This window comes from Glossina fuscipes, unplaced genomic scaffold (genome assembly GCF_014805625.2).
Source record: "Glossina fuscipes isolate IAEA_lab_2018 unplaced genomic scaffold, Yale_Gfus_2 59, whole genome shotgun sequence".
In the NCBI taxonomy this organism is placed as follows: domain Eukaryota; kingdom Metazoa; phylum Arthropoda; class Insecta; order Diptera; family Glossinidae; genus Glossina; species Glossina fuscipes.
The window spans coordinates 4,578,905-4,602,847 of record NW_023998431.1 but is presented as its reverse complement, the minus strand read 5'-3'; the positions used below and the strand labels follow the sequence as shown (position 1 = coordinate 4,602,847).

At 31.9% G+C, this 23,943-nt stretch overlaps 1 protein-coding gene across 1 annotated transcript in view; it reads right to left on the bottom strand.

The window, feature by feature from the left end:
- LOC119637437 (transcription factor SPT20 homolog) overlaps positions 1–21,405 on the bottom strand; it is a 30,788-nt gene extending 9,383 nt beyond the window's left edge. The window contains exons 1-2 of the mRNA XM_038033457.1: positions 21,050–21,405; positions 19,606–19,686 (exon numbers count right to left, since the gene is read on the bottom strand). Coding sequence (XP_037889385.1) covers positions 19,606–19,686; positions 21,050–21,107 — 139 coding nt within the window. The 5' untranslated portion in view covers positions 21,108–21,405. The remainder of the gene's footprint in view (positions 1–19,605; positions 19,687–21,049) is intronic.
- Between the last annotated feature and the right edge of the window lie 2,538 nt (positions 21,406–23,943).

Here is a 23,943-nt window from a genome sequence, read left to right as displayed (position 1 = left end):
GATTCGACATCTGTACTCACTGTGCTGAATTAAGACAACATTTTTCGTACGCCCTTCTAATATACATAGGGGTTCGTACGATGGCTGGCCTTTTTTACATTTATATGGGAAAAAGGTTTAATTTCTGATGTTTTGTAAAGAAAATAGTCGTGCAGGGTACTTAATGATAAATTTTGATCATCTTCAACGTTTTAACTTCTCTTTCTTTGCACTTTTCGGGTTTAATTTCCTCGAAATATTCTATGTTGCTATCTTTGACGAGAGCAAAGATTAAATATAATCGTGGTATTGTTTAAACAACCGAATGTTTTCAATTTACACGGTCTTTCATACAAATCTACCCTTACACTTGGCAATGGGAGCAAGACTATTTTAAATTCTTAGTGACAGTCTTATATACTCTACTTATCATTACCTTACGCTTAATGGCATTTATTTATACTCTACACCACTTTTGGTGCAAGGGTATGTTAAGTTTGTGCGGACGTATGTAACGCCGATGTAAGATAGACGCATCTTTTTTTATATCAATCGATTCAGAATCATTCCCTGAATCGTTCTGAGCTTAACTGTCCGTCTATCAATCTGAAATGTGCGCATGTATTTTTGCGTTCAACTCACAGGACGCAGTTTTTAAGATATTTTGATGAAATTTACTACACTGACATGCAAGACGAAAAAATCGGGAAAAATATGGAAAAATTGCAATTTTACATGATTTCTCAGATAGTCTTTCCTCCCCAAGCCGAGCCTTTTTATAGTGAAAAAAGTATAATCTTCAATATATTACGGTGAAAATTGATTCGTAATAATAAATTGGCAAAAAAGCGAATTTGGACCACGTAAGTCTGTTTTTTGAATATCAACCCATACAAAGATTATCAGAAAGTGCAAACACTTATAAGCCAAAAAGGCCTCCTTGTTAATGTTTTACGATAAAAATATGTTTATGACAGTAACGTGGGATATGGGCTTCCGTTTCTTGCATAAAATTTCTCATGAATAGTAAATATTTAATATTTATTTTATGATGAAAATTGGTCCATAGTAGCAATTTAAAGAGAATTTAGAAATAAATGAAAATAAAGCTCTTATATGGAGGAAACGTCTATTTTCTAGTGGTTTTATGACGGAAATTGAAAAATAATAAAACCTTTGTGAAGTATGATGCTCCGGCCAGCCTTCAATATAACGGCTTTAATGAAAAGCATCTTTTTGCATGAAAATAGTGTGTCGTTTTTTGTATCATTTGTGTTATTAGCGAAACGAGTGAATAGTTGTACTAGGCAAAGTGTCATAGGGCATCTAATAATTGGCCTGGCCCTATTAAAAAGTTATTACTTGTTTAACTTAAGTTTAGTATATTAATATTTACAGTTAGTTACACATGTCATACCCACACTTCGCGTTGTTTTACCAACAATTCAGCGCTTAAGTTAAATTTAGAATTTAGAATTCCTCTTATGCAATTTGACTAAAAATATAATAAAAACTAAGTCGAATTTTACTATTTATATACTAATATTACTATATAAGGTTTGGGTATTGATAACAGAAATTCATATTATTGACTCTATTGATCTATTTAACAGTGTGATAACGTGTATAACTTCTTTTTTTGATTCGTGTTAGTTCAAGGTTACTTTTCCATAGACAACTTTGGTAAATAAAAGTATATTAGATTTACTATTTCAGTTGTGATAATCAAATATTATTATAGTTTACGAAGCATTCATTCTCCGCTAACACTTACGATAAGTATTCCTATTCGTTTATCTCCCTGCTGGCGGAAGCTCTCGAGCTTTTAAAGATTGCGATAAAAATTTATTCTATGGCTTCTGAACAAATGAATGGTCAAAAATTAGCTTTGAAAAAGTACTTAATCCACCGAACATCTCGTTTGCTACATAAAAGCAAATTGACACGTTACATTCGGGTAAAAATAAGCTAATGATACCCTATATTCTCTATATAATATTTTCGCTATAGAATGTTTAAGATTTGACATTTTTTTGTCGTTTTTCGTGATAATCTTTCTGTGAAAGGGTGCGCGAAAATTGGATCATTGTCGTCGAAATTTAATAAAACACATTTGCACGTCAATATTTTGTACGTACGTTTGTTTGTCTCATCCAAATAGTTTACTAATTTTTTCGAAAATGACATAAGAACTCTTTCAAACAATGACAAGTGGTTCAGAAAATGGTCCAAGCTTCGTTGGTAATAAATGAAAATAGAAAAAAAAATATAATACAATTCAGAATACAGCATTATATATGTGGAATGATTGTAATAAAAATTCGATGGCTTCTATTTTCAACATAATCAATTCTTGGACCAAAACAAACCAGATTTTATCAAATTATCTTGAAAAATGTGCCCTTTAGGGCAAAGAGAAAAATAAATGGATGGACATTATACAGACAGGCAGACAGACTTATAGACTTAAATCGAGGTATTCTCAGTATAACACTGTAACACTGTAAGCTTGTCCTCGAACCGGTTATTAATCGCCTATTCTCAAATACCAACCTGCGAGAAAAAGATTGCAATTGTTGGTGAAAACCATCATGCGTAAATCGGCTATTAGTTAGAGTGTAATGACAAAATTCAGATACGAAGTGAATACGTTTCGCATACGAACGAACATATTTTCTCACGAATATAACGGAGATGTAAAAACATGTATATTTTTGGCGACTAACTGACACTCTAGTAAAGGTTTCTAATATATCTTCCAGTATTGATTACAAAAACGAAATAATTATTCGATGCGGCGCGGTGCCTCTTTCATGACAGTCAAGATATCTCAAAGAAATGCTACGCTCAGTTTTAAAATAAATGTTAATTGTTTACCTTTGTTTGGTTTTACTGTACGATTAACTGTAACCTTATGTTGTTGAAATCGTATGGCTTCGCAGTTGGTAAATTAATAAACCTATTTTCATATAGCACGCATATGACCATAAGACATTTCAAGAAATAATTAATTTATTGTAATTACATAAAATTAAGAAAACTAAATTTTTTGACCAAATTATTGCTTATTAAAATTAATGCATAAATAAATATTGAAACGGATCGCATAAACTGCATCTCAAAAATCATTTAAACTTAAATCAAATTCAATAAATCTTTTACTTTATTATTAATCACTTATGATTACTTATGATAAGTTGGGAAATTTTGTTTCCTTTAAAACCCAGCAAACACCTACATACGTATGCTATCCAAAATAAAAAAATTTAACTAAAGCATACGCTTATATGTTTCATTTTAATATATTACACACATATATATATATACATTAATCAAACAATCAATCAACCAAAGAACAAATAGAGATGAATTTTAAAATCAATAAGAACGAAGAGGAAGTTATTTGTTTGTCCTTCATTTCGTTTTCAGAAAATAAGACCGGACTTGCATCCAAAACGAAATCAATTCATATAGAATACCCGAATAAGATGCCGAAAAATCGAAGGCTGCCTCAAAGGCTTAAAAAATGTATTTGCCGAGAACAACGTTTATCACGTTCGATGTGTGCAGTAGAGTTTAACATTTTGCATGCGTAGCACTTTAAATCATCTCGTCAAGTAAACTCTCATGTTAAATAAATTTGAAATGAACTGAAAAAAACAAATACGGACGAGTAATTTCGCATATAAAATTGTGGCCTAAAGCCTTCATTGGGGGAAGGAATTTAAGTGGTACCACACCACTATATATATTTTTTATTGGTTAAATAGATACTTTTACCAGCAAAAATGTTGTTGTCTTGAAAAATTTCCAACTCTTTGTCAGGCGCTACAACAAGAATACTTGCATCAAATGGATGTCTGCAGGGAAGTTGCTACCTAATGTCTTGCCTGCTGATTTCTGGCTGCGCTAATATCTCTGGAAAATGTTTCCGTTCGCTTAAAAGCATCTCAAAAAAAAAATAAAAAAATAAATGAAGGTGACCTTTGAGCAGAGTTGAGGCCGAGAGCAATTTGAAAGCCTTCACTGCTTTTACCAAGAAATTAAAAGTTTGAGACCAAATCTTTGAAGTTTATTACGAGTTCGACTACGGAATATACTTAGAAAGTATGTCTTTTTTCTTCTCATTTCACCACACGTAAACCGTAAAACGTGCGGTTCTGTCTTGGAAAGATGCGGCAATAGAGTTACTTACGAGCGAGAAATCTTCGAGGGAAAAAATCGAAAAGAATACTTGTTACCACTGTACTTTTCGCATTCTACTCCTCAAGTCCTTTTATTTGATACCCATATCTTTGGTATTATTAAGAAAAAACTAAACGGGCTGTCTACCCTATTCATTCTAACATTAACCCATTCTTAGATAATATATCTTCATTCGAGTAATGTACAAAATAGTTTTAAACATTCTGTCTTCTTTGCCGTATGATAAATAAGCACAAAACCTCGCAAAGGTGAAAAGAAGAGAATTTAATCGCGTGTAACTTTGTGCGGACATTGCCGATTTTTCCCATTTTTACACGTAAGGAGTAGAGTGTTTCGTTCTGAGCAACGAGCAAAAAGTCACAAATTTTTGTTAAAAAAAAGCGAAGTTGCGTTGAACTTATAGGCCACAGCGGGCTACTACTCCAACCAATTTGGGCTAATTTCAATACCATTCTGCATGCAAAAGCTTCCACTAAATTTGAAATCAATCGGGTGAGTGCCAACAACACACACCACATAGACGGACAGACGAACAGGCGGACATACCTTCACATATATATACTTTATAGGCTCGCTTCAGCTTCCGTTTAGGTGTTACATACATTATGAAAAAAAAAAATATACTTCAGTGTTGGGTATAAAAAATGGATCTCTATAGCACATGTGGAAACCTAACACGCGTGTTTATCTTGAAGTAAAATTTTTGAAAATGGCACGCCACACGACGACGAAACTCAAACGAGTTTAATTTTTTTTTTTTTTTTTTTTCATTCAAATCTTGTGCAACATACTTTAAGGGCTCACGTAAGATATTTTCGATAAATTAGTTAGTTGCAACATTTTTTATTAATAAAACTCGGAACATTAAGTCGGAAGTTACACTTTTTCATTTACATACTTGCCAATCACGCAAAAATTAATATTCACAAACAGCGCCACGGAATCGTTTAGATATAGAAGCGTGGATTAAATGGTTTTGTTTTTTTTTTTAATCTAAATTTGGACCAATTACAGTCCGTGCCGCCTCAAATTAGAAATGTCTCGCGAGAATGGCTTTGTTGTGTTGTTATTTTTTAATATTTTTCCAAAGCAATATTTTTTTTTTTTTTTAAATACTTATATGTATGATTAATAACCTCCTTGAATGTTATTATTCTGCAGCTTTTTCCTTCATCCGAAAAAAATTTGCCGAAAAAAATCTTTTTTTTTTAAGCTGCTAACTAACTAACTTCCCGATGAACTTATTGCATTCAGTTGACCTCTCATGAACGTAAAATTTTTTTAACTTACTTTCAGAAAACTTTGAAATTTTTTTTCAATTTCTCTACATCACATAAAGGCAAATGTGCACTTTTGGCAAAGGAAAGTTGATGAATTCTTTTTAACACAGTAACAGTATCAATGATGTTTCGAGTAGATTTCAGCCGAGGCTTGGATTTATATGTTATAGAATGGGGTCTTTCCACACGCCTATATCAACGATAAATAGATAGGTTCTGCTTGATAACAAACTATTTACACCAAAAAGATCCATCAAATAATCATTTTATTGTTCAAAGGTTTTGTCTAAATACGTTCAGTGTTGGCTAATTTGCATGAGTGCAGATTTATCAAAATGCCTTATCAAAATAGAATAATAAGTTTATCGTTCTCTTAAGACAGCTGGGGTATAGGCAACCGTCCTATCCTATTGTATATTCGTTCAGGCTATTTAAGTAGCAGAAAATATAATATGAATGAATAGTTTCTTTCAAGGTTGTTGTTGCAAACAAATTGTTTTTTTTTTTTTTAGAAATGGAATGGGCGAGTTTTAGATTAGAGGCAAGTGATACAATATTTATGAGAAAAGGTTTCGTTCGATAAATTAATTATTGTAAGTGATTGAAAATAACGATGTGTATGTTCATTGAAGATATTTTTTTACAAGCTTAGAAACCTTTTGCAGATAAATGCTTCCGATGTATACACGGTATAGCACGCTCGCACAATTAATAGAAACAAGTCGGCAATCTGCATAGATTTACCTTAGATATTAAGTTTGTAGGTATCGTCCACAGATGCGCAAATAAATGGGGAGGCAATTTTAATTTGTTAATTTTAATTTAATTTTTTATAAAATTTTTGTAATCAATTTTATGTAATTTTATTTGGGTTTAAGTTAAGAGTTCATTTTTCGTCGACTTAGTTTCGTAAATTTCCAAGAGTTGAAGCATTTTTTTTTTTTTTTTTATTTTTTTTTTTTTTTGTTTTTCATATAGCTAAAATTTGTATACAACACATCAAAACACATACGCACAAATAAATTCAAACAAGCGCGTACATATGCACAAACACAGGGATTCCTATGCATTAACTTACATTTCCAACGATAACGTTTTTTAGCTTTTTCAATACCACGAACTGCCATCAAATAATTGCTTAAATTTGGTGGCGGTGACATATCTCTCCCTTGTATTAAAATTTATTGCTTTTCGAATAAGAGAATTTATTGCTGATCTAAAAATTTATACATTTATAAGCCTTTTAATTTTTTTCCTTTTTTTTTTTTTTTTTTTTTTTTTTTTTGTTGCTATTTATGTAACACTTTTACTTTTTGTTAGATACGAAGTTCAATCGCTGTTTATACCATTTAACCGCTTTCAATATTTTCAATAGGTGTTGTTTGCTCAACAACAATTCCTCGACAAAAACATTAAAAAAAACAAAATAAAGAACAAACATTCACATACAGTTGTTTTCCATACAAATTGACTTTTTTTTTTACTTTCTTAACAGAAGAATATATTTTGTTTTCTTTCTTTCTCTTTCCCTTTTTATGCACCATGAACAACAACACATCGACACATTTACTGGTAGTTAAGTAGTGTGCTATTGTTTTTGTTATTTAGTTGGTTGGCTGGTTGGTTGTTCGGTTGGTTGATTGTTTGGTTAGCTATTAGGAAAATCGAATACATATAAATGTGTGACCATATGAATATGATACTTGTATATGTATGTTTGCATGTATGCATGTGTGTGTATATGTTTATAAGAAGGTATGATTGTATGTTCAGGAATAAATGTACGTCGATTTTTTATATGCACTGTAGACAAAGTAGTATTTTTTTTACCATTTTTCATTCTTTTCATTTAGTTGTTATATTTTATTTAGCGTACTATGCCCGTCATTTGAAAAATTCAGGTAAATTAAATTTCTCAGCCATTTTATAGATATTCCCGTATCAAGATAATAGAGATCCTATAGATTAATCGTGAGATTATGAATTGACATGTAATTGAATGGTGCCCGTATATCTCTGCGGCCATATGCTATTATGTCCGTATATCCTTCTATGGATTGCTGGACTTCTTATTAATGTAAGAATTCTAGTATAACACTTTGCATTAACTGTTTACAATGATGTGGCGACGAGCAAACCGAAAGAAAACTTGAAAAATTCATTATATTTCCATTCATTATTATAGGAATGATTAGAAATTTGATTTAAATAGTTACGTGGTTTTTGAAAAATTACATTCAAATATATATCTTAGAGACTGGCTTATCTATTTCACAAAATCCCCATTGTTACCCGATTTCCATTTAAATAAAAATTACACTAAATTCTCACTATCAAGTCAGTAGTCTTTTATTGCATACTCGGGCTTGGTGCTGATTGTTTTTAATCCCCTCACCTTATACAATATATATGTCATCGAGAACAGAAGAGTACCAAAAATTCTATTAAGTACATACTCCAATGTGAACTTTTATTTCCCGCACGATTCTTCTCAGTTCTTATAATCGTACACCCTCTTAGCCATTTCCAAAGGAAAAACAAAATCGTGACAAAAGATTGAAAATCGATTAATTTGCCAGATGAAATTTGGTTAATGATGACAAAAGTGTTTTTACAATTTTGAATGCAACGACAACGAAGAATTACTTTACTTTTGCCTTCTAGGTGCCTTCACGATTTACAATGAATATCGCGATTGGAATCGTTTAAAAATTTTGGTATAAGAAAACTTGCAATTCACTGAAAGCACTGACTATGATGGAGGGTGTCCAAGATTCGACGCAGACGCAAAAAAATTATTACTTATTCTTTTTGTATGTAATTTAAAAATAGTTAAAATATGTTTTGAACTATGCAGTGTACGTACTGTTTGCATGTGTAGATAGTATGTTTTTTACCTATATATGTCGCAATGTTAAGCATTTTATTACAAGTACATTAGCCCTAAATTGTTCGGTAAAAACGTTGAGAAATTTTCTTAAAAACTTTTCACTTCCGTTACGTATTCCCTTTGCACTGGTTAAGGTATGTATCAGATATGCTTTCATACTACAAAAACTGCATAACAATAGTTAAAAGCAGTAGTTGACCTTAACTTCATACTCAAACTTCCATCGGTATGTAATTTATACAAAGGGTGTTCCCGTACAAATGGACTTTTTTTATATTAAATTTAATTTAAATTCAAAGTTTTTGCCATTTCTTAATGATAACTTAATGAAAATTTAAATACCACCACGGTATTGTGACATCATCGTGCTGCTCTTAACACTATGTGAATTGATCAAAAGAAAAAATCATCATGCCTGCGTCGCACTCTTGAACCTATTCTTTTGGGAACATCGTCAGCCGTAGACAAATGTAAAAGTTAATGTCAAGATTACTTTTCGCTGATTACCTCAACAGGTTTAGGCAAATTTTTTTTGAAAACAATAAATGAAAGAGAATCAACACTCAAGTTTATTCGTTATTTCGCGTCACTATCTTTTAAATAAGGAAATTATTTATTTATTTTTTCTTTTTTGTTCACCTCACATGGGAACACCCTTTAATTATAAATTTATTATCTCACATAATTATGCAAATAAACGCATACACTGCTAATGCATTTGTGTGTAAAGGGAATAAATACAACTATATGTATAATATAAAGACAAAGCAAACAGTACGCGCATAAATTCGCATGAACGTTTTCATTAATTTGGTTAAGTAAACTTACGCTAAACTTACTGAAAAAAACCAAAAGATTCTTATGTAATTCATATAATAACACGTAATTTTTTGAAGATATGCATCTCTCTGCCTATCCGTTGTCCGTCTATTGAAATGAACACTTAAAGCATTGCTTTCATGTAATCTGCTATCGCTTTGGTCAAGTTAAATACAAAAATAAACCTAAATTGAACTACGTGGTCTCTCAGAATAACCAAACACAATTCATTGCAATGCCAAAGAGCTTTTGTTTCTAACTTTGATGTTTATGTATTTGCTTACATTTGTAAGCAAATTCAACTATTCGGCCCAACGTTCAAAAATAATGAAAACAAAATGAAAAAGACACGAAACAACAATTAATTCGTATAAAATAAGAAGAAGGTTATATTCTGCGGCTGCGACCGAATCTTTTGTACCCATCACCGTTATCCTATGAACGATTGGAAAAAAGGAAAAATATTTAAGTTTACATATTCTTTAATATTGGATGGACATGATTGATTTTCGATATCGTCTATCGGTTGTAGTTTATGAGCAACAAGCAAAAGCGAAGGTGTTCTCAGTTTTCGTTGTGCAGACTATTGGGCGTTTCAGGCGTCTTCTATGACCGATTTACATAATTTTTAAGCGGCTTTGCAAATTTATAGCCTAAATATTACGCAGTTTGGAAAAGGGACATACGGACAGGTAGACATACTTAGACGCATCCCAAAAATACTTTGTAGAGTTTTTGAAGCTTGCCTGTGCGTGTTATAAAATTATTCGAAAAAAAAAATTAAATTTGGTACACAATAATATTGAACTGTGGTACAGTTCGCGTGTCCTCCAACCGATTTGGCTCGTTTTCAATACCTACGTGCGCGAGCTTCCAATGTTTCTACAAATTTAAAATCGATAGTTTCATTTTTGTGACCAAAAGAATATTCACAATAGATATTACACAGACGGACAGATGGACAAACAGACATGCTTAAATTGAGTTGTACTTTGATTCTGATCGAGAATACGGAATCTCTAAAGCATTCTTCTAGGCGTTTCAAACATTTTGACAAAATGATCATCTTTCGGTGATGGGTATAAAAGCCATACACCCAGCCCTTAAACTTTGCGATCATTTTCAAGAGAAATATTTTTTCTTGTCTTTTATTGTAAATTTTCCTAACGTTTAGTTTACTAAATTAACTCTAAGAACATACAAATCGACTTTAGTTGAGTTAATTAAAATTTCAATCAATTTCAATTTTTTTATCTATCATTGGTTATTGACTCTCTCGAAACTTCCGTAGCCAATACACCAAAAAAAAAAAAAGAAAGAAACTGGCACTGTATAGATTTCCCAAAGAGTTGGAATGCACATCGTTACTACATTCAATGGCAAAAATTTGTGCAATTGTATGTATGAGAAACAACATAGGAAGCACATGCAATGTAACGAGTTGCCAGATTTAAATAAAAATGCTTATTTCGTCTTGAGCATATCCGTGTTTTCCCTTATTGTTTGTCAGCAGCATCTGCGTGTTGTGACGAGATATACAACCGACCGCAACACTTTTACAAGACGCTGCATCAGAATTAACTTTCAGACAACACAGGTGAGTTTGTTACGTAACGCTGACCGTTTGCTACGTAACCGTGGACCGCTCTATAAAAATATATATAAATTTATTGTGATCGCATTAGAAAATAAAAAAGTAATCAGAGATTCTGATTCTGCCTTAGCCTTTTCGAATTATATAAGTTCCGCAACGAAAATAAAGAAAAATGGGACATAATCGTCTCGAAAAGTTTGGACTCGAAAACATTTACTATTAAATAGTTTGAAAGTCTTACTAAACTTCCTTCTTAATAGCTCGTTTCTTTCATGGACTTTCAGGTGCATCGACGAACTGAAATCCGCTTTGGCGGATATTGTTGTTCTTTGAATTCGATTGGCCAGTATGGCGGAATAGGAAAGCTCATTGTTTATTGATATATATATAACTACTGATCTTATTGCTTCAAACATGTTATAGTTTAATGAACGCGGATGAAGCGTTCAGCGGCGCGAACGAATTGTTTAACGTTAAAAATCAGTACTTCTTCTCTATTAAGCGTACTACTCGCCCGATCATGATTCTTGAACCAAAGAATTTTTAGATACTTTACACAAAATGCACAATAAACTAATCGAAAAATTAAACTTCATCGCGGAGAATGATTTCACAATAACATATCTCTTTCCGCAAACTTTAAAGTCCATAATGTCCTACTTATATCATGCGTTGGTCGTTAGTTTTCTCTCTCTCACTTCTTTACGTACAAGACACGAAAAATTGATCTAGAGGTTGAGACATTGTCGATAAATTTTATAAATTTAGCTATTAATCTGGTTACTTTTTATTTTGGAGGATACAATGACATTCTACACCGCTTGTGTTAAAGGTTATATTACATTTGTACCAATGTATACAACACCAGGGAGGGCTTCCGATAGGCAGAACGTTTACTGTACTTATCTGTCGATCATTCTGTTCGTCTTATTTTATTGTGTTCAACGTAAAGGCGATAATTTCTGAGATATTTTGATAAAAGTTGGTACACTGACGTCTTTCGGTCCAAAGACGCACAGTATTAAAACTGAATTCGAATTAGATCACTTCCCATATAAGGTGCTATTTTGAAAAGTCATTGTATGAGTAACTGCATTAAGTAAAGTAGTGTAGGGTATTAAATGCTGGTCCTTGACCGATATAATGTTTTTAGTTATTTTCGATAAGGAAAAGAATTAGTTTTCTGACCATCAATCAACTAAAATTAATTTTAGAAAGAAATTAGAAAACTTAAGTTAAGCTAATCTAAAATTTGTGGGTATGAAATTTATTGAAATGAGATAGTTTAGCCTATTGAAAGGTACTTTTTTTGTACACTATCAAGCTATGGAACGTTCCATAACGGAATCTGCAAACAAGTGTCAGTGTTGAGGGATTTAAATGCTTATTTACAAGACATTATAATGCAGTTAATCATTAGGTCGGATGTTAATTTTTCGTCTTTCATTTTCTCACTTTAATCAAAATTTTTTCTATTCTCTAGTCAGCATTAAACATATTATTTTTAATTTATTAAACACATTACAATTCTATCAATTAGGTTGAGTTATGAGAGATATGAAAAATTCATAAAATTCAGATCTCCAAATGAATTCAAACTTTTACTTATTGAAGAAAGCAAGCTTCCTTATCTCTTAATGTAAGAAGAATTGACAAGCAGTTCATTAACTTTTTCGATTATGTCGACTTCGTTCAAATCAATAATAAGAACTCTACAGGAATAGCAAAAGGTATTCAAACTTAAGCTTATGAATGAAACAGACGCTTCGTGTGAAAATTTGAGAGATTTCGGACAAATCTTTCAAGCCAAGGTATCACGGGATGCTCTACATTAAATGTAGCGTTTATAAATGCAACACTATTTTTTATTGCTGGAGGGTTAACATATAAAAAAGAATATAAAATATAATAAATGTATAAATGTACATGTAGGTATATTTATATATATGCTAACATACATTTATATATACTAATAAGGATCTGCCTATGGTTTACGAAGTTTTTAATTCTAATTGATTTTACTAAACTCTACATTTTTTTTTTTTTTGTATTTCAATTTAAAAAAAAATAAATAAATAAAAAAATTAAAAAGAACGAAATTTTCTATAATCTACTATCTATTTAATATGAATCGCATGCTACATGCAGTTATTTATATACATTCCCGTGTAAGAGCTTAAAGATATCTACTTTGCTTTCTTTCGTAAGGACGACCCGCGATAACGACAAGCATACTAAGTTAGTTGAATCGTAATCAATTTTCGTCAATGATTAGAATTACATTTGACTTAAGAAATTTGACATGGCGAAAGACTCACTCATTCAAATTTCTTAGATGTGACTCTAGTGAAAGCGTATCTTATCGATAAATGACAAATTTTTCTAACGACAGTTAGTTTAAATAAACAAACGGCAGCTGTATATGAAACTTGAACGCATTAAATGATGAAACTTTCAAGTTTTCATTCTTTCCTTAAATATTCTAAAACGCTATGAGAAATAATGGGGACTTTCTTGCTTCTTCTTGTTCTTAAGAGGCAATTATCGCGTCACGATAACTGTATCAAAAAGTCACCTTCTCTCCCCATCAACCATTCGGTGAATACGTCCGAAAAAAAACCCGTTATGTGAAGGAAAGAATCTATTTTTAAATTAAATGCTGCACCTCAAGCGTTGAGAAGAATCCTTGCTGGAAATTACGAGCTAACGTTCTGTTTCTTATTTCCTAATTTCTTTCAGCCGGCAAGAGGACTCTTTAGAAAACGTTCCTGTTCATTTAAGGAAATTTTTACACAAAAATACATTAGTGAAACTTCGACGAGACGATCTTTAAATGGATATGGAAGGTGAGATCGGTTTGAAAAGACTCAGGTTTCTTGTCAAAAAAATAAAAAGTTTGGAAGGAGTTTTTCATCTTAGTAATAATTTTCTTACTTTACTCTTTGTCATTTCGTGACACGTATAGTTTAAAAGGTGGAAATTCGCTTTGAATAGATACAGCAAAGAAATTAAGATATTTCCCAGAAATTTCTTCTGGATGCAAACTTGCACCAAAAATAAATTATTATTTTGTATGCGAACGTATCCTTATTAGCCATACTTCCTCAAGTCGAATATTAGTGTTCTCTACAGAAAATAATTTCTACAACCTTCCCTTCGATCACAAATGAGTTGTTGACCTCACCAACCTAGCAAAGCACATGCGCGCTTCGCTGCCCAAAAATGTACAGTTGTACAGTTACCAGTAAAGTACAACGATCGAACCTGGGTCTCCTGTGTAAAATAACGGGCATCCTAACCACTAGACCACAAGACATCCATTTGCATCCATATGAATTCAAAGTCTTAAAGTGAAAAAAAAGAAGAAGAGAAACACTCACTACCACTGATGCCCATTTCAATGTAATAAAAGCCCATCGCAATTTTAAACAAAGCCATGCGTTCACTTTTTATAATTTCGAACTTATATCGAATGCGAAAGGGTTCTGACACCACATCCTTTAAAATGTGTGAAATCTTGTGTAATAAGCCAATAAAATAAACGTGTTGGAAAAACCACTTGATTCACTTTGTCGCCTAGAGACTCAAGAAGTTCCGTCGTGGAGAAATAACCACAAAATTTACGGGAAGTACGAAAATAGCAGACGGTTATGCGTCAATACGGTACATATTTGGTATAATAAAACGCATTTATTAAGCACTTGTACACAGGACTTTGCAGAAAATTAACATTTTTTTGTTGGCTTAAGTGACGCTTTATGCAGCAAAGTATGATGTAAGAAAGCGACTGCAAGCGTGGAAAAATTTGAGATGGCCCAAAACTTTGATCTTTCGAACATAGTTTTATAGCAATTTACACGTACTTGAAACTTCAAGCACCTTGCTTTCCGAAACAGCATTTTCCGAAACGGTCGTCAGCGCAATTCCAACCATTTTCACTTTTTTTCCTCACTTCAAATTTTTGCAATCTCTCTAATTAGAATAGGATTTTTTAGCCGAAAATTGAAATTTTTCTTCCGAATATGTTCACATAAAAACCAATATTTTTACAGTGCCCAAGCATCTAAGTTTGTTAGCTGTAAGCGTATTGGTTAAGCGATTGTCTTTCTCTTTTTTTTTTTTTTCTTATTTTCGATTCAAATTTGTACCGATTTCTTGCGACAAAGCGCAAAGGGAAATGTCTAGCGGGAATGGACTTGTTGTTGCAATGTTCTAATATATTTTAAAAATACATCTTCTTTCTTTGCATACTGGAACACGTGCTTAACAACTTCTTAGAGTATTTCGATTCTAAGATCTTTGCTTTCATTCGATAGAAATCACTAAATATACAGTTCTTTTTAGAATGCTAGAGTGATGTTATCTCTTAAATAAGGCGCAAATATTTCTCTCCGTAAATAATTTTTTATAAAAGTTTAAACAGCGTTTAAACATTTTTGAATTTGTCACTTTTCGACTAGAATTAGAGCACATGTTTTAATGTAACATCAAAAGGAGCAAAAGAAAATGCACGACCGTTCAACAAGAAATTTCAAATTCAACTTCGCTCCGCTTGTGACCTCTCAACGTATCACTCGCATTGCGGTAAGATTCAAAAAGCGAGAGTTAGGAAGATTTTAAACACATTCACTGCTTGGATGCAAAAAATACATGAGTTTCGAAAGCCCAGGAGAAATAGTCAAACAACCTCTCCAATCAGAGCCTGTGACAGTATGGTACGCTGCCGGTTCAAACGTTGCAGTGAGTGAAGGCCTTATCGAACGATGTTGGCCGACTTTTCTTAGTTCAAAATTAATACTATACGCTATCTGTCATGCCGCTAGTAAAATAATGGCTGCATTGTACGTTTAGCTTTAAATGACACCTCTTCTTGGAAGACGACATATGATATCTTTATAAATAATTCCTCTAACGGAAGAAAGCAATGTTTAATTAATCTAAAAAATGTGTCAAAGTTGCCCCATCGACTTTCGCAGTGGTCGAAACTGCTTTAGCACTGCTTTAGTTCGACAAACCTCATTAACATTGCTTCTGATTATTATCGAAATCGTGAATAATCGCTGGGGGTGGGATCTTGGATCAATGAAAAAATATGCTTCTTAATCGTAACATTATAATTGATACTCCCACTCGTTCACTAACGTCTAGCTTTTCTCTTTGGACATCAAGTCTGATTATGAATGAATTTCTTGTAATGACTTTTAAAAAAACTTGAGTACTTCCCGAATAGCTGTCCTAAATTTCTAATAGCGTGACAACCACTTATGATGACATTTTCGTTAATCTAAAAAGGTTCATTATTTTCAAAATAACTATCTATAGATAATATCGTCTTTAATAATGAATACCCATTATACTCTACACCAATTGTGGTACGAGGGTATACTAAGTTTGCGCGGATGTATGCAGCACTTGGAAGAACTTGAGACACTTATTATTCAGAGTCACTCTATGAATCGATCTAAACTTGTCTCTCCATGTATCCATCTGTGCGTCTTCTTTTGTAGTGTTCAGCTTGCAGACCGCAATTTTTGAGTTATTTTGATGAAATTTGCTATACTGACGTGTTTTGGCCCAAGAACGAGAGGTGGTGAAAATGGTTTACATCGGACGGCTTTTTTAATCGATTCGAAAATAAAATCTTTTTTGGAAAAGTCGATATGTGATTAACTATAAGGTGACGTAGGGCATTTAATGCTGGGCCGTGGACAACTGCAGTGTTTTTACTTGTTTTCATTCTCTTAAAATGAGGCACCAATTTTTTTATGCAGTGACTGAGATAATAAATCGATTTATTATTATTATTATTCCAATTTACTTAGCCAGAGGAAGAAATTCTAGGAGTAAAGTCTCTAAGCACTTGAGATTTGAATGAACAACCGCTAAGTTGCTAGTCTAGATTCTTTCGATTTAACGTCTAAGTACGTTATGCGACAATTATTAAAATAAAGAGAAATTTGTCACCTATCAATTTTTACCTTAGCTGCGAACGTCATTTCGTGTAAAAACAATTTTGTTTGACGTATTGATTCAGTCATCGTTGGTGTAAGTGGATATTAAAGAAAGCTTGCCTATGAGAAGAGTTTATTATTATGCCAAGCCATATCTATTCATAGCCTTTCTAAGTTCACTACAATCAATCATGAAATGTTAAAATTATTTTCGAAAATATTTTTTGAAAATCTTAAGCAAAAGAAAAATTAAAAAACCATTATTAAAGCATTCGCATAAAAGCATTTTCATTACTATCTAAATAAATATAACGAGCAAATCGAAACGTAATCTCAATCAGATTTTTTAAACAATAGAAAGTTTTTGTTTGTTTGGTCAAATTCAAGCCTTACCTCTAAAAGTTAGAAAGTCAGATTTATTCGTTTCAAGATATGTATATATATATATATATATCTACATATATATATATATAAATGAATATATATAGTTTTTGATACGATTTTAAATAGAACCGAACATTTACAGTTACAATGATAAACGAGCGACTTGTTACTGTTTGTTATTGTTTGTGTTTTACTCTTATTTTTAATATTTTTAATTTTTTTTTTTTCTTTTTTTTTTGAACACACACGAGTTTTATTTTCTTTTTTACTTTTATGTACAAATTATTGATTTAAACGATGTGTGGTACTCGCTAGATAACAACAACAACAATAGAGGAGAAGTTAAATCCCCTAAAATAATGGTTACGAAAAATAAAAATAAAAATGTGAAAGAAAGAAAGAAAATTTGAATTATTTAATTATTACGCTAAAAATTAATTCAAGTAAGAGATCATATACGGTTCGAACCGAATCGTTTAATACTCACCAACTAAGTCAGAATTTCTTGCCTTCTTTTCGTTAAATCACATCAGCAACCTATTGAATAACCGTCAGACTTAAGCACGCAATTTCGATAGAGCTAAATACGTTTAACTTTAAGGGTGTTTGCGATTGGTTGACTGCAGTGCAAAGAAACTGACGCGGGCCAACGATAGGTTTGATGTGAAATCAATTTTAAAATTTCATAGAATTTGAGCGTGAAAAACATTTGAAATAACATTTTACCTAAGATCTATGTTGTTATATGAGCTTTCTTTTTTTAGGCTAAATTAAATTATATATGAAATATTTATATATTTCAATAATGAAGAAGTAATGAGTAGGAAAACTGCGAAGGTATCTTTGAAGTGAGAAATCATTGAATCAAGGGAAGAATGGCTTTAACCCGCTTTAATGATTTTCTCAACACACCAAATGATATCTTTTTACATTTACGTTTACATATAACATTAACAGACTTAGGTTAACCTGACTTAAAATAACAGCCCGCCCTCATTTAGGTTAACGACGGACCTAATGTGTTTTGCCTAGAAAATGTAAGAGGAATTGGCGAGAAGGTGGTCTGTCACTTGAGGAAAAAAATCACTTCAACGACTTCAATGTATTCCTTAATAAATCTATGAATTTCCGTTTTTAACTTGAAGACCTATCATCCTGTACTTATTATTATCTTATCCTTTGAATAGGATAGGACGCGTTTTGTCTGCTTTTTTACAAGCGGAAAAAAAAGTTCATCCAAGCTCGGCGTTGGCTTAACTTGAAAACTTTCCAGGAAAACGTATTTCAAATTATTACTGAGTTCCAGTGTAAATAATGGTTAGTTTAACTGCTAGTTAATATTTAAGTTAAGTAATTGCTCTTATTTTTCTTTTTGTACAAGCATATTGTATCCTATTTCTTTATTATATTAGCCAGTCTAAATGTATTTATTGTAACTTTATAGTAATTTTATTTATCTAAAGAAAGCTTCCTGAATATTACAATGAGAACTGTAAACGTTTGGCAGGCATGTAGAGATCGCTAGCCAGCTTAATTCTGATCGCTACGCTAAACAAAACTATTTTGAAAATGTTATAATTTGAATAGAAGAACTATTTGATTTTTTAAAGTTTACGCATATTCAACTTTTTCAAAGTCTACTTTTAAGAACAACCCAAAAATTGTCAAATTCAATGTAACTTTAGGCGGTGAGTATAAAAAATAGAAATAATAGATAAAATGTAATCATTTAATTAACATTAATTAACATTCATTATAATTATTAAAACTCTAAATTTGTCATTAAAAACTAAAACATTTTATCTTTGTGAGTTACTTTTCTTTTTTTCTTTTATTTTTTGTTTTTTCTTTTTTTTTTTTTGTAAAACAGAATTTTCTAAAATTTTTGGGTAAGGATTGAAATTTTTTACTGTTGTTATTAAAGTGAAATATATATAAGAATAATATAAATTAAACTACTTGAGGTTTCATTAGTAAATTGCAAGAATTCATGATAATAATAATAATAATAATAATAATAATAAAAAGGTATTTTAATAAGAAAAAGAGTTGAAAGTGTGAGTGAAAACAATTCAATGTAAATAAAATTATATATAATAATGAATTATTATGTCTTCTTAAATAGGTATTTTATTTCTTTTGCTTTCTTTTCTTTCTTTTCTTTTTTTTTTCTTTTCTTTTGTTTTCTCATTGAAGTGAAAATATCTTGTTGTGTTGTAGGAGAGTAAGGTACGTAGATAGGGAGGGTAGGGAAGGTAGTTACGTCATAGATGGATATTAAAGTTAGGTACAAATATGCTAAAAGGCACACGCACATAATACAGACGCAATAAACACCAAACACAGAGCCGCACACATAATTTAATATCAATTTATTGTTGCATATTTAGGCACACACAACACAACACTTAAATAAAACTGTTGATGTTAAAGTTTTTCAGAAAAAAAAAAAAAAAAAAAAACAAAAAAACAAAAAAAATTCATTTATATATGAACACTTACTAGAAGAGCCTCCGCCAGCGCCCGGTGGCGGATAAGAAAACCAAAATTGATGTGCCAGTTTGGTAGGCCCCGATGGGCTTGCTGTGTGTAATCGTGAAAAGAAACAAGAAAAAAAAGCAGAAAAGAGAAACAAATTTTATTGGTTTGTAAATTCTTTTAATTAAAATGTTCATGATGTGAAAATAATTTATTAAATTTTCTTTTGGTTTTACATCTTCTCGTTCTCTATTCTCGCTTATGTTGGCTTTTGGCTTTAAGCCAAAACTGCCCTAACACAAATCATTCAGAAATGGCCATAATAACGGACATTTATTTGCACACAACTGCATATCAAAGGAATGGAGAATAATAATAAGTAAAACGCTTAACCAACGATTGAATTTGAATACAATCGAACGAAGAACGCCCACTACTAGGGGGAATATTATATTATTTTAGATTCACTTTTAATTGAAATGACTTAATAACTAAAAGTGTTACACATATTTATTTATAGGGGATCCCAATTTCGCTTTGTTTCCTTTCTCTCTTTATGCCCTGCACTACTTGCGATAAAAATGCATTAAGTATGCGTATAAGCGTTGCCTGCAATAGACAGGCTAACTTGAGGCATATCATTCTTTCATTACATCCGATTCATTTTAAGTTTGTCCGTCCGTCAGCCAAACGTCTGTTCTTTGTATCTACCGGCTGGATCTCCAGAATGCAGTTTGGAGATATTTTCATCAAAGCTAATGTACATTGACATCTTTTCAACCAACGAGAAACGTCATTAATAATGAAGCCGATTAGACCATTTTTTCGACCGTACTCCTTATGACTCCTTATTTTGGAAAATTTGTTTTTAAACAAATGCAATATATTAAATATTTTTCTCGACCACAATCGACGAAAAATCGAATTTCGATCTACTAATTGAATATGGAACATTTGGAGTTGGGTCATTTTTCAAACCATCCTCCATACAAACGTTCTTACAACGCATAAGTCCTTATCTGACAACAACATTTAACTTTGTATATTTTGAGACGGAAACTAGTCCAAATTGTTATTACATATGACATCAATGAACTTTGCTTGATGTATTCGGGCGTTTCTCAGGCCTGCTCCCTTCTCTTAAAAAGTAAGTATTTATGTAAAAAATAAGACTTGAAGTTAATGCGCGCCTTGCAGAAAATGAATGATTATTGTAAATTTGAATCATATTAGTTCACATTAGTTCGGTCTTTTCTACGGGTTATGAGTTTTTCCAAAAGTCATTTTTACACACTTTCAATAATACTTTTACATAATAATAGGCAAAGGGTATTGAAAGAGCAATCTTCTCTGAATGCAGCATGTTAAGTTGTTTGCATGTTCATTTAAGTTATTGACTGTCAAAGATTTTGCCTAATGCAAATAAAAACTTTCTTGTTACAAATTCTTATAAGAAATCCTTTCTCACCATCCAGCCGTAAATCTTCCAATATCATAAGGTTTTTCGTTAATTTTCGTTCGCTCATCGATTATACATCTTTTATGCGGCCAAACTTTGTCGCGACCTGCAACCCTCATGGACCTAATCTTTAGCGTTAAGACATTTATGATGCACTTAGTGTCCGATTTCGCATATAGTCATGCAATTATATAGAATGTGTTGGGAAACTTCAATGGTCGCTGGGCAGAATCTTCATAAGTCGCCGTCAGAGATAAATATATTTTCGAGTTAATATATGAGCGATCTATGATCCGTGTAGAAACATCGATAGTACGTGCTAGTCGGTATTTTCCATAATCGAAGACTTGATGCAGATAATCGAAAAGTCAAATGATTGCGGATTGATATAGATTCCAATGCTGAATACAAATGTCTTTTTTTAACAACAAACTGTTCGAATCGATTAATTATTGTTACTAGCCTTTGGTGTTAACTGTTTAATAAACTACGTCTTTCCAATCCCACCAAACACAAGCTATCGTCTTCTTGCCACAAATAAATACACTTTTCATCCCGAGTAACGAAAGTTTTACATCTTTCGCGGGAAATCTAGTGCTATAAAGAATTTTTTTTTTTGTTTTGCCGCAAAGATCGACATGTTGAACGCTATAACAAACTACGCTGCTTTATGAAATTTGTAGCGTTATGCGATGAAAATGTTTGCCAGATGTCAACAAGAAAGAATGACGCCAATGGCGTGGTTTGACGGTAAGTACATTTACAACGAGAGCGTTCTATGGGCAAATTCGGAATTCGAATTTGCATACGTGGAATATGATGGTTTACTTTTACATACTATTTAGCAAGCAAACATCTTGAAGTACTTGATAGTCAATGCTGAAATTATTGATGATTTCTCTGTAATCGGCAAACGCCATTTGAAATCACGTAAAAGCTCATCTTTAGCAGTGACTGAGTATAGGGATAAACCCCACAGCTTATTCACACAATTCTTTTTGACTTTACTCAAAATTTTCTTTAAACTCCACGTAGAATATGCAAATGTCAATAAATATTTTCTACAATATCGCCATAAATTTAAGCTTATTGTGTGATGCTGCCCATAGTTGCGATAGAGTCGAGTGCAGAAGAAGCGATGAAAGCCAATTGCTGGAATTGGGCGAAAATGCTATCTACAGACGTTGTCTTTCGTCGTCGATTCGATTGCTATTGAAGAGTGTCCAGCTGGGCTTTTTACTTTTCGATTATATTTTCTTACATGTTCTGCATTGTAGTTTTTAAATTAAATTTTTATCCGCCTGAGTGGCCGAGTAGGCAAGAGTCTCGATTAGCAACTCAATAGTCGTGGGTTCAAACCTCAAGTGCGGTAAAGTTTTTAATAAAAGCCGAAAGCCTTGGATGCTAGTGCTTTTAAGACTTTAGTCTTAGAATTTATTCCCTGGCTAAATTTATAATAATAATAATAATAATAATAATAAATTAAGTTACGGTATGTTCATCGGCAATAGAAGAGGATTTTGTTAAAAGTCAACAAACACAATTAAATGTGAATAGTATGGTGGTATAAGTGATAATGAAATCTACTTGACCGCAGATAACGGTCATATGTAGGTCAAAATCTAAGGGCTTCAAATAGATTAGATTGTTAGTTTCATTACAACTAACAAGTCAGCCTAAGTGCAATGTGTTTTACTCGCAATGAAGAAAGCATTATAAATTTAAAATACTTCTTATTATAATACTCAACATCTAATATTAGTTTTTTTTTCTGAAGTTCTTTTATTGTATTGGAAACTCTTTCAGAAATTTGTATCCTTGTGCAACCCTTACAAAATTTAATTTCATTGAGATGAAATTGAATAATAAAGTTTTTGTTTTTTTTGTTTTTTTTTTTTGTTTACATAAGCAGCCTCTTGAAATGTGTTTGTGTATGTGCACAAAGTGAGTTTATTTGCGGTATACATTTCTTTATATAATTCAATGCCATGGAAGGAATATAAATAGAACACCAGCTGGTTTTTTTCTTCTCTTTCAAATTGCAAATAAGCAAATTGGGTGCTTTTTCATATATTAAAGGCGTTTAATCACTTAAAATTATGTTTGCTTAAATATGCATTCATCTTAAATAACTTTTTGCAGACATTTCGCCAGATTTTTGCGGTGACTTTTAAATAAATAATTAATCCTTCTTTCTCTCGCCCTATTTTTCCCTCTCTATCTTTCTTTTCTCTGTCACAGGCGAATGAGTTACGAATTGATTGTAAAGCATGTAAGCCAATATTGTTTCTTTTATGATTGACACTATTTTTCAATGTTTTGTGGTCACTCACATTCGCAGCATTCAACGAGTAAGTTACATTTATTTGTAGAAAATCTTCATTTTTATATCTCACTGATGACATCCCGCCGGAAGAATCACAAGCCAACATATAAGAAATAAGAAAATGATGTTCAAATGTGATCGAAACTTTTACATCCATCACTTTACCTTAACATAAGTGAAAATTCACAGCGAAAAAATTCCAACTATTAAATACCCTTCTATACTTTATTTAATACAATTATTCATTTTTCTCTTTGGTTAAATATCAAAAATTATATCTTCTCTTCATATAAATGCCTACTTCTCATCGGTCCAAAATGTGAAATCGCGTGGAATAAATTTAGCAAAATTGATTTAGGGTTTAAAGACCTTATTATTCTTCACGTACTTCCCTTAGAAAATATTCAAAATTAAACTTTGATGCCATGAGATACACAAACTAGGTCTGCAAATTACTATTGTGGACAACTTTTATCACAAAGTATTATAAACTTTTTACCTTATAAAGGATTATTTTGGGTAAGAAAGATTATATAGAAAAGGGCTGAAACTCGATCGTTAATGAACAACGATCACT